At 39.6% G+C, this 17,565-nt stretch overlaps 1 protein-coding gene across 1 annotated transcript in view; it reads left to right on the top strand.

The window, feature by feature from the left end:
• The window catches only part of PLB1 (phospholipase B1), a 76,085-nt gene that overhangs the window by 42,503 nt on the left and 16,017 nt on the right, over positions 1-17,565 (top strand). The window contains exons 36-47 of the mRNA XM_088162819.1: positions 3,562-3,613; positions 3,755-3,835; positions 4,932-4,997; positions 5,403-5,503; positions 6,338-6,419; positions 6,807-6,911; positions 8,565-8,660; positions 9,758-9,829; positions 11,420-11,491; positions 13,704-13,764; positions 14,463-14,521; positions 16,990-17,048. Coding sequence (XP_088018945.1) covers positions 3,562-3,613; positions 3,755-3,835; positions 4,932-4,997; positions 5,403-5,503; positions 6,338-6,419; positions 6,807-6,911; positions 8,565-8,660; positions 9,758-9,829; positions 11,420-11,491; positions 13,704-13,764; positions 14,463-14,521; positions 16,990-17,048 — 906 coding nt within the window. The remainder of the gene's footprint in view (positions 1-3,561; positions 3,614-3,754; positions 3,836-4,931; positions 4,998-5,402; positions 5,504-6,337; positions 6,420-6,806; positions 6,912-8,564; positions 8,661-9,757; positions 9,830-11,419; positions 11,492-13,703; positions 13,765-14,462; positions 14,522-16,989; positions 17,049-17,565) is intronic.

Raw genomic sequence — 17,565 nt, 5'->3', positions numbered from 1 at the left:
AGCAAGCAGAACCTGTTTTGAGCCAATTTCTACTCTAACTCAACATGTTAAATGTATGGGTTTATTTCATAGCTGAACTTTCAAAGGAAACTAACAGTCTTCATTATGAAATCCACAAACAAGGAAACTGGCAGAAACAGGTTGGAGGTTTCTACTCTTCCTGTTCAACATCTAATCATTTATCTATTTATTGGTCAATAAATCTCTGAGAATATGAATGTTTTTAGAAATTTAACATGTAATGAATTGATAAAGAGAAATTAGGAGTAAAACAGGGTGAAATCTTATATAATTCTGGCCTCAGGTTTCTGAATTAGCAAGCAGGAGAGAACAGGAAAAACATGGGGAAAAAACCAGTCTGGAATCTTAAGAAAAGAGGATTACAAATGGTCGTACATGGGTTTTGGTGCATTGCAGACCTGGTACAGTTGGAGCCAGTTCTGTCAAAATAATAGGGATTATAATGTTTTGCAGTCACCTGAATTTGGCTCTTTGCTTTTAGTCACACCTGGGAAGCTGCATGAGTTGAGCTTTGCTATATTGCTTATCCTACAAATCCCTGGATACTTATTCAAAGTCAGTGCTGTTTAATTAACAAAACAGATGGCTGCTTGAATTCAGTCATAGTTTGGGCACGGAATCTGGCAGACCATGCCTGGATTTGACATTGTGAATTGCTATTACCCAGACCTTAATTTGTTTGTTTAAAGAAAAATTCATCTTGCTTCCCAAAGGAGTCTTGGAAGTGAAGTTCAGAAGCCAAGAGAGGTGTTTGTGTTTGCTGTATCTAAGCAAAGATTATTAGGATTTATCAGGTTTTTTTATTGCTCTCCTGTAGGCCTTGTGTAACTTCTGACTCATTCTGGTAATCTCAGTAAATACTCGGATTTCCTGACAGAAATAGGCTGCTAGGTCCCCTGCTATATCATACAACCCCCACAGAACTGAAAGAAGGCTTTTTTTTACCTGGTGATGACCAGATATAACTGTCTATGTCAGTGAAATGTGCGTCAGCCATCGATGAGAATTTATTATGCAGCAGATATCCAGATTACCTCCAGCTTTTGCTTGTTGCATGAAAGAATGAGAGAACTGACTGTCTGTAGCCTATCAGCTAAATCCTAAAAAAGGCTTTTTGCTTTGGTAGGAGGACTTGAAGCAGGATATACAACCTCTTAAGTCACCATTATGACTTAAGGCAGCTTGTATCAGCAACTGAGGCATTGCTATTAAATAGCTATTTGTTAGCTGTTTGAAACTAGTTGATGGATGCTAGTCTAATGAGAATTGCCTACTTCATATATACCAATTAGTTTTCTCTCTTTACCTGCAGTGACTGGACTGGATAAACATGATGAAATTGAGCTATCTTTGTTTTGTAACCATGTTTTGTAAACATTCGACAAGGAGACATAGACAACAATCATCCAGATTTCTGCTTGTCTTCTGTTTCTCTGTCTCATAACTCTGCAGAAAGTTGTGCAAAAGTAAAGTCTTGTAAAATACTATTCCTGAGCTCTGAGATACTTTTTTTTGGAATTCTGTTCTTTAATGTTTTGGCTATTGATGTATCTGAGAAGATGAATTCGTCCTAGCTGAGTACTGAAATGTATTGCAACCTTTCTCCTGCTTGAGGTATCTGACCTGGAATGAGGATGCAATCTAGCATTTATTCATCAGTCAAAGCCATCCATTTTCCAGTGATTCACAGGGCAAAAAAAAAGTCCACCTGCTAATACCAGCTAATGCTAGTATTTAAGAATTAGTACCTGGCCTGTCTTGCTTTATGGTGCTAACCTGGAAAGTGCTTTCCAGAGGTTCTGGGACATTTCTGAAATCAGATCATTTTGCTGCCTTACCAGCTTATAGAAACCAGGTGCAAAGGTTTCTTAAAATGAAATGCATGGCTGCTGGAAGAGCTCTTTATTGAACTAGATGAAAATGTAGTAATGTAGGTCTCATACAGCAAAATGTTCCTAAGCTTATCTGCATTCATTGCCAAAGTACTTAAGTACATGATAGGGTTAAGGGTAGATGTGAGCAATGTTGCTGAAGCAGAGCCTGGCTGAGGTATTTGGCTGATTTCATGTAGGGGAAAAAAAAAGGTTGAGAATTTAAGAGTGAGAGGAGAAAACAGGTGACAGGAATTGTGAATATCTGCATTTCCCAGTAGCAAACTGTTTCCATTGGTCAAGATCTAAATTTGGTTGAAACTGCAATTCAAGGATGGATGATGCCTGGCACTACTTCATTCAAGATGTTATTAGATCTTGCTGACTGCATTGGCTCAGGATGCATCAGCACCTCACTGACTGTATGAGAAATTGTGGACTGTCAGATCAATAAATGGTTTTCCTCTTCAAAATTGAAGCTGTCTTAGCTTAGGGATTTCCACAGTAAGAGCAGAAGGAAATCATGACCGCTTGTGATGGATTTGGGATATAAATAAATAGGTTATGACATTGGACAAGGGTAATGGTGGTAAGAACTACTACATGCACACAGTGTCTGTATCACAAGTAAATGTATGACAGGGCTCATTCCTCAGTAGGTGTTCCCATGCCAGTGTTAGATCAGTATTCAGCTGGACAAGGGTGGTGAGACACTCTCTTTTTCCTACAGCAAACAAAACATTGCAAAGGGGACCTAAACTCTCTTTGCTATACAAAACAAGTGTCATGCTTACATGCTTATTAATATCAGCTGATATACTCCCAGAAATTATAGACAGCCAGTGTCTTTAGGAAGAGCCTGGAGGGAGATGCAGCTCGTTCTGAACCGCAGACCTGCCTGGAAGTTCAACACTTTCTGACCCTCTCTCTCTCCCCTCCCTCTATTTGAAGACCAACCTGTCAGGGCAGTCAAACAAAGCTGAAGCATTCAGCCTAGGTAACTCAAAACTCATTGCACTTCAGATATCTATCTGTATGTATGTATATATATATATATCGAGAAAGGAGAAAGAGAGTGCTCACCTGGCTGTTGGAAAACAGCAAGACTGCCATCTTAATTTGTCTGAGTAATCTTGAAGCTTTATTGGATTTTTAATTACCCTGGAAAAGTTGTGTGCACAGAGCTGTACTGATTCTGGGTGCAGGCTACAGAAATGAGGAGGGTATGCACAGTGAGCCCTGAAACCTATGTTTTTCAGGGACATGTTGCTCAGGAGGTCAGCTAAGTATTGGGACTGGGGATTCCCTTGTTTTAGTCTACAGGGAATAGGTTGATAGCTGCCTAGCTCTACAGAGGCCCTCTGCTTACAACTGTTGCCATATCTGTCTTTTCAGCTCTTTTAGGTGCTAAGCACTGTGATAGGAACTAAACTTATGGTTCCAGATTAATTACTGAACTTGAGTAACATCTGTATTCAAGTTGGATTTGATGCTGATTTTATTACCAAGATGTGAACTTGTAATTTGATCACAGCAACATGAGTATTGTACTGTGTCCTCACTCAACCCTTCTGATATCTGACAACTTGATTTAAGATGTCTGAAGTATGGTAATGTTGATCTCTCAGTATGAGTGTTACTTTCACTCACTAGTTCTCCTTCTTTCCAGGCACTTGCCAGCCCAAGCAAGACGTCTTGTGAGTCTTATGAAAACTGATCAGGTAAGTTGTCTGGGACTCCTTTAAACTTACAGCATGAATAGAAATAGATGTTGCTTCACACAACAGATCCATCTGCAATGACACCACATGCATATCACAAAGATGAAGAAATTCAGACTTGTTATTTTCTTTATTGCACAGAGAATTGACTTTGCTGCTGACTGGAAGCTCATAACAGTGCATATTGGAGCCAACGATCTGTGCAACTATTGCAAAGACCCTGTGAGTAGTGGAACTGGTTGTCTGAAACGGTAGTGTCAGTGTAGAAACACCTCAAGAGAAATCATAGAGCCTTCACAGAGATAACATGAGTTATATATGGGCTGCTCTGTGTTTTGACAAGGATTGTTGCTGGTAATACACTGATATAAAAAGTTACCAGCAACAGAGTAGGATGGTTTTGTTTTCTCTGGCTTACTCCAGGATAAGAACCACTGCTTTGGCTACTGTTTGTTGACTGTAAGCAAAAAATGGAAGGGAAGAAATGCCTCACTCCTCTGATGTGGTAACTGCTCTGCTGCTAGCTTGGCCTCTTTAGGCATCCAAGAATGGTAGCGGCAGTTCAAAGCAGTGCAACCCTACAATTGCCATCACACCGTAATTCACAGAGTAGGGTGGTGCTAGGAGCTGGTGAGGTGTATACATGAGGGAAGTTGCTGCAGTGCTCAGTCTTATTTGAATGTTATGCTTCTCTGCATTGTGGAGAAGCCTTTAGGGCTGCCATAAGGAGATCATGGGAGTTGAGTGGGCAGGCAGCAGGGAGAGGCCACCTTTCACTGCCAGCTCTCACTCTCTTGCCTTTAATATGCTCACTTCTTATGAGCATTTTCAATCCTCCTGCAACCTCTTGTGCTTGAGAAATGTGCTTCTTCTGCAGGAGCCTGGCTAGGCATCTTTGCTGCTGCTGCCAAGTTTTATAGCCTTATTTATAGTTATGACCTTGACCAGCAATGATTTCACTTAATTTTATGAGAGCTTATCAGCTGACTTTGAGCATGCTTATGGCTGCTTGGTTTATGCTGTTCAGCATGCATTCAGATTGGGTTCCTTCCTGCATTTTTACATGATGGGCCAGTGGACTTGGGTTAAATATGCTGCTACTCAACAAGGTTTATTTTAAATCCAAAATTTCACTGAGCCTCTCTGTTTTGGATTAACTGCTGTGTTTAAAATCCCCAGTCTCTAGAAAGAAACAAGAACATTCTACTGACCACAGTGCTGTAGGGCAGAAAAGGAAGTGAATTAATGTGATTCTTCAGCCTCCCAACCTAAATTCCTTGTGTCTCCATTTGACAGTAATCTCTTCTGTTTCTATCAGGATCACTACTCAGCTGGGAATTACATCAAAAGGATTCAAGAAACTCTTGATATTCTGCACAAGGAGGCAAGTACTGTGAAATTCTCCCAGCATTCTAGCTCACGCTGAGACATGACTGACTGATGTTAACTCTTCTGTTTATTTGATTTTTGTGGGGGGTTTTTGCATTCTGGTACCAAATATGTGCTGTTGACTTCTACAAAAAACATTTTTTTTGTCTCGTCTATCTGCAGTAGTGAGATGCAGTCTGAAATGATAGATAGTAGCACTGAGCTATTGGTGTGGGAAAAGAAAGCTGAGTTGGGAGAGTTTGGTGGAGGATTTGTTGCTTTTTCATTCTTTTAATTTTTTTATCCTTCCAGTGGTGGCAAAAGGGAAGGGATGTCAAATGGCTGGACTTGAGGAAAAAATAAATGCACTGTTGGCTGTATAACCAGTTTCTTCTAAGCCAAAGTCTGACTTACCTTTCAGATTCCAAAAGCTCTAGTGAGTCTGGTTGATGTGGTGGACATCCTCCCTCTGAGACAGTTATTTGTGGACCCTCCAGTTCAGTGCCCCACTTACCTGGCAGAGTAAGACTTGTTTGACTTCCTTTTATCCTGTTTGTGTTCTTATTCCATGCTTTTCTCATAATTTGAACTGATGTTTTAAGGTAGCAGCACAGTCCTGTGGACTTCCTTCCCATGCAGTGCTGACATCAGCCTGCCTGATGGCATTTCCTTCTCTTGGCTTTGACCTAAGTGTTTTCCATATCTAGAACTGTAAATAATATACACTTCAAAGGCTAAGGTTAAAGTTTCTGAAACAGGGTTCTTCAAGATGGGGTTGAAGTGCACAAACGTTTAGATTTGCAGGCCTTTTTTTGCTGGAACATGATATATTTGAGGAGTAGACAGGTTTCCCCTGTTTCAGAGGCTTTAGTGCAATGGGTAATTTGCATTGTTTGCTCACCTTTCAGACAGACAAATTCTCTGTCTTGGGAATGAAAAAGGAATTGTTGATTGGAAAGGTATCAGCTCAGAAGTAAAACAGGCAATACATTTCAAAGACCTGTTTTCTAGTTCCCCAGAGACTCTGGTGTGTACTTTTGTCAGTCTGCAGGGTCTTTGGATGCCAGGGTATAATTAATGAAATAAACTACCCTCTGTGCTGTGTGCACTGCTTTGATATACCTGGGTGTGAAACCAAAATAACTTAAAGTAGTATCATTCATGTAAGGTAGAAAATAAGACTAAGGTTTGAAATTACAATAGCAGGGACAATAAGATGTTTTCACAAAAACATGATTGTACAGATTCCCTTATTACATCCATGTAGTGAGGGCATTGGATGACAAAGGGTGGCATCTGCATTATCAGATGTTTAACTCTCTCTATTCCTGTTTTCTCCTCTAATCTCCCCCACAGTTATCTGTGTAGCTGTGTTCTCACAGAAGAAGAAAACTCAGAAAATTTAACAATGGTGAGGGACGCCATCAAAGCTTACCAGGTACGACTATGAAGAGTGGTACAGTTTATTTCCAGTAACATATCATATCCATATTTTACACAACTCAGCAGGAGCTCATTTGATACTATCCAAACCTATCATGTGACCAAAACTAGCAGCAGAGGTCTTCAGAAAAGTTATAGTAGAGGTTAATCAGTGGGAGTTTAGTCACCAAAACCCTGTCCCTGACAAACAGCTTCAGTATTGTGTTCCAGCCTTCTCAGCCCCTTTGCAGCATCTCAGCCCTCTTTTGACAATGTCTGTGGCTATTTAACTCAGAAGTAAAATTTCCTTTTGGTTCCAGTGCTTTCAGAAAACCCAAGCAAAGAAAATAGTTATGATGCAGAGATGTTGAAGTATTGCTGGTGGTTTTTTTGTTTCTTGCAGCTTGGCATTCAGAGACTGATAGAGTCTGGCAGATATGATACTCATGAAAATTTCACAGTGGTTATCCAGCCTTTCCTCCAAAATCTGGAGACCTCTCTTGATCAGGTATGATCTGAAGGTGATTTCTGCATTTAAAGGACTAAGGATGGGTATCTTACCTATAGTGACTATATTCAAAATAGTTTCATTTTGTTCTGTGCTTTTCTTATGAGAAGTTGCTGCCTTTTCGTATAGTACAACAGATTTCTTCATATAGTGAGCAGTTCTTAGTTTTATGTATTGTTCTGACAATATCAATTACTGTTTTGGAAAATGAGTCAAAACCTGATTTAAGATGTTTATTTGTGTATGTTCTTTAAAGTATATAAATATTTTTCTTCCTGAAAATACAACATGGTTAATAAAGACCAAGTTATTAAGTTACATTTCTTAAATCAAAATAGCTGCATTGCTCAGTGGAGGCTATGGCATCACTTCCCCTTTGTGCCACATAACTCATTTTTCTGTGTCTGATAGAAAGAGAAGTTAACATAGGATCTCATGGAAGTAGTTTTATGTAGTTCATATGTATATATTGATGTCTATTTTGGCTCCTTGAATGGCAACTTCCAGCAAGCTGTAAATTTAGGAAAAGACTCAAACTTTCCCTAAAGCTGAAACTATTTTCATATGTACCAGGAGCTAAGAGGAGATAGAGCAAAATATTGAGCAAGGATTGCTCTGGCATAATTGAACTGGACTGATTCTGAAAATGTTCCCAATAGCTGGTGGAAGTTTGAAAAGTCAAAATGCTGCTACGGACAAATTTGGAAAACTGGCTGAAAGCTTCACAGACCTTTTGATTTGTTTGTGCGTGAAGCTGGTGCCCATGAAAAGTCATCCCTAGGGATTTTGGTACTGAGAGTAGGGAACACAAATAAAAACAGAAGAAGCAAAATATTTTTAAACTTATTTTTTTGCAGTCTCACAAGCACTAGTTCAGATTTTAAGAAGTTCAGGATGCTCTTTTAATTTCTTGTCTCACACAACATTCAACTCTGTCTCTAATCATGGCAAAAGAGATGATGCAAATTTTGGTAGTAGTACTCTAAAAAGCAAGCCCAACCACACTGAAAGAAAACCTGCTCAAGTTTTGAGGAAGAACTGCTCTGACCAAAAAAAGTTGTTTCAGTCATTGTGGCCCTAATCTCAGTATTTATGTGACAGACAAGATACTTAAATTTCCAAACTTCATATCCTTCAGATCCTCCAGTACCTGTAATAACCCTCTATTAAAGTACAGCTTTGTTCAGAAAGAAGACTGGTCTGGTGTGCTTGGTCAGCCTGGTTGCCTTCCATCAAACACTTACTTACTTCTTGATCCTTTCAAAACTCACAGCTGTGCAGAAGGTACTGCAGAGCAAAATGTTCCCTGTGGTTCCAGTTCTAATGACAGCTGCTACTAGGGAGAGAAATTCGTCCTCATTGCAGAATCTGAAGAGGAACTGTGCACATAATTGAAAATTGTGGTTTTGCTGCTTGTGCATGGATCTGCCCATGGAGGCACATGATCATCTCTAGCTAAGTGTTTCTGGTAGTTCATGGGTGTGCTGAAGTACAGTTTGTATTGCTGGATAATCAGGAGCCTTTCTGCAATGGAGCACGGAGAACAAGTAATGTGAATCTCTCTTTACTGGTTCTGATTTGGCCTCAGCAACTCCAAATTGGAAGTGTGGGGATTTTTCCACAGTCAGATGTCCTTTATGCTTTTATTTGTAGGATGGGAATCCAGATATCTCCTACTTTGCGCCTGACTGCTTCCATCCAAGCCAGAAAGGCCATTCTCAGCTTGCCAAGGCTCTGTGGAATTCTGTGGTAAGGTGACAGGCTCTGCATGTAATGAGATCTTCACCTAGACCTGACTACCATTAAAATATCTCTGTAATAAGTATTGCAATTAAGGCTTGAATAACACCGGACCTTGTGTTTGTCTCTCCTTAACTAGTTAAATACCCTCTGGCATTGGCACTGCTCTCTGCCTAGAATCTTTTGGCTCTTAAAATGTATGGTGAGGAGAGTGGTGCTGCAAGTGCATGATCAGTCATTTTGTGACTTCAGCTGAGCAACTTCAAGTCTTCTTCATCTGCTTTTACGCAAGGCAGGATAGCATTTAACAAGGATGATGTTTCTAGGGGCTGCTATGGGAAACCACCAAATAAAGAATTGTAACTGCATCTGTCAATTTAAAATGGATTACTTAGAAGTTTGTTTTAAATCCGTGTGTTGTTAATGTCTCGTTAGGAATTAAAGTGGCTTTAATTCAGTTCAGTTTTACTACTTTTGGAAATGAGTTAAGCTCAATAAAGATGAGTCACTAAAGATTGCTTAAGCAAACCCATTTTACTTAGCATTGCAGTGCAGGAGTACCCAGCAGTCAGAGGCAGTATCTTGGATCCTGAATAGTAACTTCCATATACTTTAGAGTAATATTTTAACAGCTGACATGATTGCTTGCAATCATCAAGCAGTACCTCTAATTAGATTTGGTATTATCTTCTACACATAAACAACCTTTTGTTGGGAATGCCATCATGCAGCTTCGCTATAAAAAATTGAGGGACTCTTAACGTCTTTTATGCAAGAGAAGAAAGTTTATGACCTTGCCTTCTGGAAAAATTCCAAGGTACTTCATGTGCCTGCCAAAATCCTCCAGGAGTTTAAACTGATCCACTGTAGCTTTCCACTTCCCATTTTAAGCTTCTTTCTAGCTCTTTTGTTTTGTGGTTGCCATGTTCTTTCTGAGAAGTAGATGCATTTCAGCCGTGGCTGTAAATCTAGATCTGTAAATTCAGGCATCTTTTTATAGATTTGAAAGGTATGTTTATGTCGGAGTTTTTTAGATTAGAATTGTTATACAAATTTAAGATGAGCTGACATGGTTAAAAAATAGGTTCTTTTGTCTTTGCTTCTAGTTACAGCCTGTAGGCCAGAAAGCTGACTCATTTAATTTCTCTGCTGACATCGTCCTTGGCTGTCCAGCTCAGGTAAACATACCCACATTTTGGAAGCTGTCTATCAGGAGGCTATGCTCCTTGTGCTTGCTGCAGAGAGCAGGGATTGGGTGTATTGGAGTAAGTTTACTTAAAGCTTTGTTCTGTTTATCTCTGAGTGAGCAGATGTTCTCATACACCTGTTCTTCTGTCCCATGGCCATTTTGCTGTGCTGTGAATACTGATTGGCAATGTGCTGATTTGTGTGTTTGCAGTGGCAGTAGAGGTTGTTTTTTGTTGTTTGTGAAGTACAGAGGCAGCTCAAACAGCAAACAACAGAATATGCTGCAATAACTTTCCCATCAGAATCAATGAGGTTTGGGCACCACAGCAGCTTTGAAAACCCAGAATCTGTTGTCTCTTGGATTAGTGGCAGGTTTCTTTTTTCCTGGCCTGATCCATAAGAGGAATACTTCAGACTCTTCAGAAGCTGCTTCTGCAGTTACAAAACAAGCTGCTGAACTTGCAGGACAGTTGCTAGGTACCAGCACATGGAAATGACTGCTGCAGGCAGCAGTAATTGGCTCCCATTCTTCAGCAGTTTCAACAAGAAGGCTGAAGAGATGAACTGATCAGGGAGCTGAGTTCTGAGTTCTTTTAGTTCTAGGGACAGGCATTCAATTTATACATGAAGTTTTTGTCCATTTTGTGTCCATCCTGTCAGTTGAGGAAAATCTGCTGAGTTATTAACAAGCATATTTCAGAAGTCCTCAGATTTGCTCAAATTTATCCTATTTAATTTACCCAGCATTCTTTCCAAGCAGCTTAAATTAACAACTTCTTTAATGCCAAATAATGTGGATTTTATACTTCTTTCCCTTCCTTCACTCTTATTCAAATATGTTGCTTTTCAGAAGTAGACAAAGAAAAGTTTTATATCCCTTGAGAACATGTATGGCCATTTTTTTTGCAGAAATAGTAAGCCTTTAGTAAGCCTAAGCGCTACGAAAAGGTCATTGATGGAAGAGCCAGTAGCCATGGAAAATTATTTGTTTTGAGGCAACCTTAAGTACAATAAAAGCCTGCCCTCTAATTTTAGTGTTTTTTAAGACTTCCTTATGCAGATGTTGGAGTTTGTCTTGGTTGAGACAAGCGAGCCTCCAGGTGAATTGTTTTAGCCAATATGATATGCATGTCTTCCTGAATGCAGGCTGCATTAGTAGGGGACAAAAATAACAATGAAATTTCTACAGCCTCCCTTGGAGGGAAGAATGTTCTTTTTAGTAAGCAGTCTTTCGTCTCCCTGCTGCTGACACAGAAGATCTGCCCAGGTTTGTTTAGATTCTACATCAGTGCCTTTTGAAAGGACTAAGCATCTAATGAAGTCAATTTGGAATGTTAGGAGAGGAAAATGTTAAACTGCAATTGGTATCTGGCATATATAATTTTTGTCATAAGGTGCTAAACACAAATTTTATTAATTTTAAGGAAGGAGCATGGTTTCAAATCCACATTCCAATTTAATAGTTTAGGCAATTACTTCGTTGGTTATATGATACCTTGATATCACTTGCTATTGGTTTGTGCCATGTGCTTATTGCCTAGTTTCTCTTATTTCTCTTATTTTGTTTCCTCTTTCTCCAGAACAGTCCCTTCCTGGGAACGTACAGGAATAGCAACTACACACCTGTGGAGCCCACTAGAGAGCCAATAGAGGTAATTGTTTCACCTTCTGCTGCATTATAGGCAAACTATGCAAACCTGCATCTCGTCTCTTAACATATCATCCTGAATTTATAGATTGCATAAACTATTATCAGCTTTTGGAAAGAGAATTCTGCCTTGCATTGCACTTTTCATTGTGTAAACAAATGTTTTCCTAAAAGCCAAACAAACTTGATTATATTTTGGGTGCAATTGTATCAAAACTGTAACCAAAGTAAGTAACCTAGAATGCAAATTAATTCATATAGCAAGTTCCTCACAGTATGGAGAAACTATCTTGGAATCCTGGCCCCCAAATAATCTGAAGGAGGTTTAGGTATTCTGCTCTGGAGGCACTGTTCTTCCTTACACTCAAGTAACTTTACCTGTAGAGGGCAGTCACCTTTACATATTGGATGTGTGACCCTATACAAAGGTGATAGGAATCCCATTTTCAAAGAGACTTAATTTCCACCATGACTGAGCAACTATCATGAAGCATGTTAAATAAACTGCAGAAACAGATATTGTTTGTAGGACTTGAAGAAATAGAGCAGTTATTTTCTTGTCAGTCGAAATGCTGGGCTAGTTTGACACACTGGGGGTGCTTATGACTAAGCTAGTTATCAAAATCTTTGTATGCCATGAGGGTCACAAAGAACAGCAGTTATTGTCTTAGCAAGTCATAGTTTGTAGGACTGAAATGGGATTTTTATCAGTAGAGCTAGATTATATTTTATTAGGTAACTCTTAGACTTCCACGGAATCTCAACAGCAACAGCTTTTGAAGTGATAAAGTAGAGAGAGGGTAAAGCAACACTTTCTGATCTAAAAATAAGCCTGTCTGTCCTTTCTAGCCTCTGCAACCAGACTTTAGTGGTTGATAGTGGAGCCTATTGCAACATTTTTTTACAAGAGCAGATGAATTTGTTGTGATGTTTTTTGACAGCGACCATGCTTTCTGAAGACCACTGCTCCATGTAGTTTTACTCTGGTAGAATTGTGCAGTCACAGAAAAACTGAGGTTGGAAGCGACCTCAGGACACCCCTAGCCTGATCTCCTCCTTCTAGCAGGGCTGGCCCTTCGATCAGTGTATACAGCTGTCATTGCTCTTGCAAGGGCTGCCCACTGTAACAATTTTAGTTTTTCCCTTGCTGCCTTCTTGCATAATATGGTTGCTTGTTACCAAAAAGCAGGGGAGATGTTCATCAGCTCTCTCTGCTAGTGAACTAAGATGTTCTGCAATGTGTGTTTGATTCAGTATCTTCAGTTGGTGGAATATACATAATAACTATTATTTCACCTAAAAATGTATGGATGTATGGTAAAGTACAATTATTTAGAGCTTGACAGTTTTCTTTACTGGAACTTTTGAAGCTTTGAAGTTTTTTCAAATTTTTTATTCAGTAAAATCAAGCCATTTTTGAAAATTTCTTGGGAAAGAATAGATTCCTGGCAAGGTACATATGGAGTGATAATATAATAATAGAATATATAAGGTTGTTCCAATGCTTGACTGCTCTTTCAGTGAAGAAATTTTTTCTAATATCCAACCTGAACCTTCCCTGGTGCAACTTGAGTCTATTTTCCCTTGTTCCTTCACTGCTTGCCTGGGAGAAGAGATGGACTCCCACCTTGTCACACGTCCTTTCATGCAGTGGTAGAGTGACAAGGTTCCCCCTGAGCCTCCTTTTCTCCAGACTAAACAACCCCAGCTCCCTCAGCAGCTCCTCATAGGACTTATGTTCAAACCCTTCACCAGCTAATATAATAATACATTAATAACATAGTACATTAATATAACATGGTAACTTTTTAGGGCATCTGTTGATTTTTCTTTGCTTTTAGCTGTGATATCTCTTGAGACAGAGCAAGACTGCAAACCTGGAGAACTCACATTGTAGGTCATGGACAAAATTTCTAGGCAGTGGAGAGGGAAAAAATAATCATCCTTATGGAACTTTGTCATAAGCAGTATTTCAAGATGAAATGTTTTGCCTTTGGAAAAGTTTTATGCTTTGGCTAGAAAATGTCACCACAAGTAATGATTGTTTGGATGGTATTCCACAAAGAGGTGTAAAAGATTGTTGAGCTACATAGGCGCCAAACTAGAATCTGTGTTTTAACTTGGTTTTGTCCTTCATTGTACAACAAAACCATATATGAATTCTACATTATCTTTTAGCTACAAGGTGAAACAATTTTTAAAATTTCTCATTTCAGAATTGGGGCAGTGATCTGTCATGTCCTGGTCAGACTCCATCTAGTCATGTTCCAACAACAGGTGAGAAAGAACTCCTAACCTAAAATCACACATAGGAAAAATTTCATCTTTTGTTTCTAAAAACAATAAAATGTTGAAATTGCACATCCTAGATGGAAAATAAACAATAAAAGCTGATGTATTTAGCACCAAAGGGAAGAAGTCTGTCTTGCTATTCATATTAAGTTCTGCATGACAGCAGGTATGTCTCTGTGGATAAATGTGATCACATTTATTGTGTGCATGTATCATATATATCATTCATCATACAGCCATGTGGCAGATTAAAATTGCCCAGGAGGGTTAGTGACATAGCAAGCTGGAATGTGCTCTGATAAGCAGTGCAGTGCAAGTGCTGTGTGTAGTGTGAAGATTTTATAGGGAGATTTTTCATAGGAAATACTGATCTATGACCCAAACCTGTAAGCCAACTAAAAGAGATTGAATGTATGCATCTCTAAACGTATTTAGTCTGTTTTCTTTTTTTTACCTAAATTTTAAGTTCTACTTTTTTCCGTGTTAGTGTAATACACTGTTGCCAGCAAAGGCAAGAAGTTAGACACTTTGCCTAGGTGACACACAGAACCTGAGACTTCTTCTACCTTAAAACTCTGCAAAAATGCCATCAGATTGGTACCTAAGACTTGCACATTTATTCTATTAGACAGTATTTTGTCAGTTGTCAGTAATCCTGCTTTTATTGTCCTACTGCTTTTCAGTACATGAGCTACGGCCTGCTGACATCAAAGCCATAGGAGCACTTGGAGATTCCATGACTGTGAGTACTGTTGTATTCCCATGTTTGGAATGAGAAGAGCAGTCGTTGATTTCTACCCAGATGTTGTCACATCAGGCATCATCAGATAGAAAGAAAATCGCTTTGGCTTGGCAAAGCAAAACTCATCTACCTGGTTCCCTTTGCAAAGAAATAGCCTGCAGGGATGTGAGTGACACCGGCAATTGTGTAATCCAGTAATAAATAGTTATGGCCAGGACAGAAATGGGATCCCATTCTCTGTTGCATATAGTTTATTCAAATGTTTTTGTAAAGGAAAGTGGCTGTCTTTGAGGAATAGTCTCTTCTGACATGAAAAAAAAGAAGCAAAAGCAGTTGATATTTTTGATGCAAGAAGACATTTTGCTGAAAACTCCCATGGAAGTAATTGATTCCAAGATGAAGTGCTTCCCGCTTGAGATAATTCTGATACTTCTGTATTTCAGAGTTTTGCTTTCAGATTTTGCTTCCTGGTTTAGATAACTTCCAATTAAAGCTCTGATGTATTTCAAGTAAAACAAAGAGTAGGCACACACACACACACACACACACAAAAAAGGCTCCAGAGAAGAATAGCAGGGAATACTGCAGATCTGCACTGAAGTTTTCTGAGAAAAAGTTCTAGAATTACACAGCCCTACAAAATTGTTCTGGCATGGGATGAAAGCAAACATTTGCGTCAACAGTTCCCATGAATTCTAACTCCTGAACTAAACCAGTGTTCGTTCTAGCTGCTTCTGTTCCTGTTGAGTTCTGAGGGACTTAAAGGGTCTGAAGCCCTTAAATGACCAGGTTTATCTTTCAGGCAGGTGTGCATGTCTTCATTATGCATTATTTAGCTTCTAATTAGCTCTGGAACTGATTTTGCTTGACTGATGTAATCCTGGCTTTCCCCCTGCTGCAAAGCTTTGAGCTTTGCTTAGAAGAAGTCAGTAAAGCACTACAAGTCTCCCTCCTATCCTTTGCCATGACTCTTAAAATTAATTGCTTTATTTCCTTCCCCACATCAAATGCTAAGTATGTGCACTAGCACATATCTCTTACCTTAACAATACTAATTCTTTTAATATATGAAGCATCTCAGCCCTAGTTATAGGGGTCAGATTGTTGCTTGAGGTCTGTGTCTCAGGAGTGGAGCAAAGCAGGTTCTCATAATGTCATTATTCATGCAGCTGCTACCAGTTGCCACTGCCACAGCAAGGTGCGTTTGGGGGTTTTATTAAGTGATTAATTGTGAGGGGCCAGAAAAGCTGGCAGAGTGTTTCCCACATACTTACACCTCCCACAGCAGCCACACGCACTTCATACAGTGTAACCATCCTTGGCACTAGGAGACTGCAGCAGCAAAGTCCACCAAGGCATGGATTGTCCTCCTCACAAGACCCTGAATGCAGCCAGTGTTTATGGCTGAATTGATGCCATGGCTTTTGAAGAATACATAAATAGGTGAGACCAGTAAAAAACTGTAAAGCTGCAAATGAACCCCTTCTCATATTTGTTCCCTGAATGCAAGTCAGAGTGCTGACCTTGCTAGGGGTCTGTCCCCATCCTGTGAGCTACTCAAATGCAGCACAGAGGTCTTTGTTCTGATGGCTTTATGTATTTATTTAATTTTGAAGGATATGAAAGTTCACAGTGCAGGAAGAAAGGCTGTCTCAATCTAGATACAGTTGGAGATTAATGAAACATTGAGCAATTTAGTCATGTCACTGGTTAGAATTCATCTCTCTGACTTCTCTAGCACCAATGGACAGTGAAATCAGTAGACATACCGACATGCTTATCTAGACTGGCAAAAAAAATCCTGTCTACACCTCATCAAGTCTGTGAGTCAAGTAGCAGACTGGGTCCAGGAGGGGAAAAATGGATTGTACACCAAAGATTTGTTTTCTTGGCAGATTAAAAAGCAGCTCCTCTGATTTATGTGCAGCTAAAACTGGATGGGGATTTTTCATCAGTGTTTGGGGCTTTTTTCCTGGATTATTAAGTCTCTCAAAATCATCTTTCTTCAGGAAATGCCAGGATGAAGCATTTTCCATCAGAAAAAAATCCAAACAGATGCAAAGCTGTTGATGTTAATCTAGGTCCCATTGGGCTGCTTAAACAGTATGAGTAGCAGCTTTAAACTCTTATGTTCTTGACCTTACAATCTGATTATTGTCCTCTGGCTGGACTATATCTCCTCTGCTCCATGGTCCACTACCTAGATGAGTTCCTTTTGCATATGAGGAGAAGCATGGAAAATTGAAGTATGGGAGATGCAGGGCTACCCACAGGCCAGTGTGTGGTAGTGAATAAGGACAGGGACCACTTATGCTAGAACTGGGATATTGCAAAAGCTTGGCTGGATGCAGAGTAATGGTACCAGAATGCTTCAGCACTTTTAAAACGTGATGTTTATCTTACCTAAATTCTTAGGGCTTTTTTTTTTCTTTTAGTATTTTATCAATTGTTACTTCCATCTCTTCCAGACTGGAGTAGGAAGCAAAGTACCTGACCTACAAACAGACTGGAAGGGACTTTCCTGGAGGTGAGTGAAAATGCTCTTTCTTTTTTTTGTTTTTTTTACCTCTGCTTTTGTCCACACAGTTAAAAGTGTGGGTCACCTGGTTGTGCAGGTACATATTTGTATATGTAAATTCAAGTGGAAGATGCTGACAGCAAGTGTTGCTTGGTAAGGATTGGAGGAGTCAGGACTGGAAGAGAAAAGGAGTGGTTCCTGTGGGGATGTGGGGTGGGTGAGTTGTGTTGCTTGTTTTAGTGGGCTGCTTTTTTTTTTTTTTTTTTTTTTTTTTTTGTGTGTGTGTTAACCTGACCTGACTGCTACAAGCGTGGTCCTGTGTCACAGCACCCTTTAGCCTTTTGCTAGTCTCTCTGGAGCTTATTCAAAATGTTGCTGTGATTATCTACTGCAGTGTCTAATGCTAGAAGGTCTGAGTGAGTGGTGTGGATTAGCATGAACATGGCAGGAGCACTGCATACAAACTCAGTGAAGATGTTCCAAACACCTTTGCTGCAAAGTGGGCAAATGCACATCCCAGGGTGTG

The sequence above is a fragment of the Sturnus vulgaris genome, chromosome 3 (genome assembly GCF_052056855.1).
Source record: "Sturnus vulgaris isolate bStuVul1 chromosome 3, bStuVul1.hap1, whole genome shotgun sequence".
Lineage (NCBI taxonomy): Eukaryota > Metazoa > Chordata > Aves > Passeriformes > Sturnidae > Sturnus > Sturnus vulgaris.
This window is presented reverse-complemented; position numbering and strand designations above follow the sequence as displayed.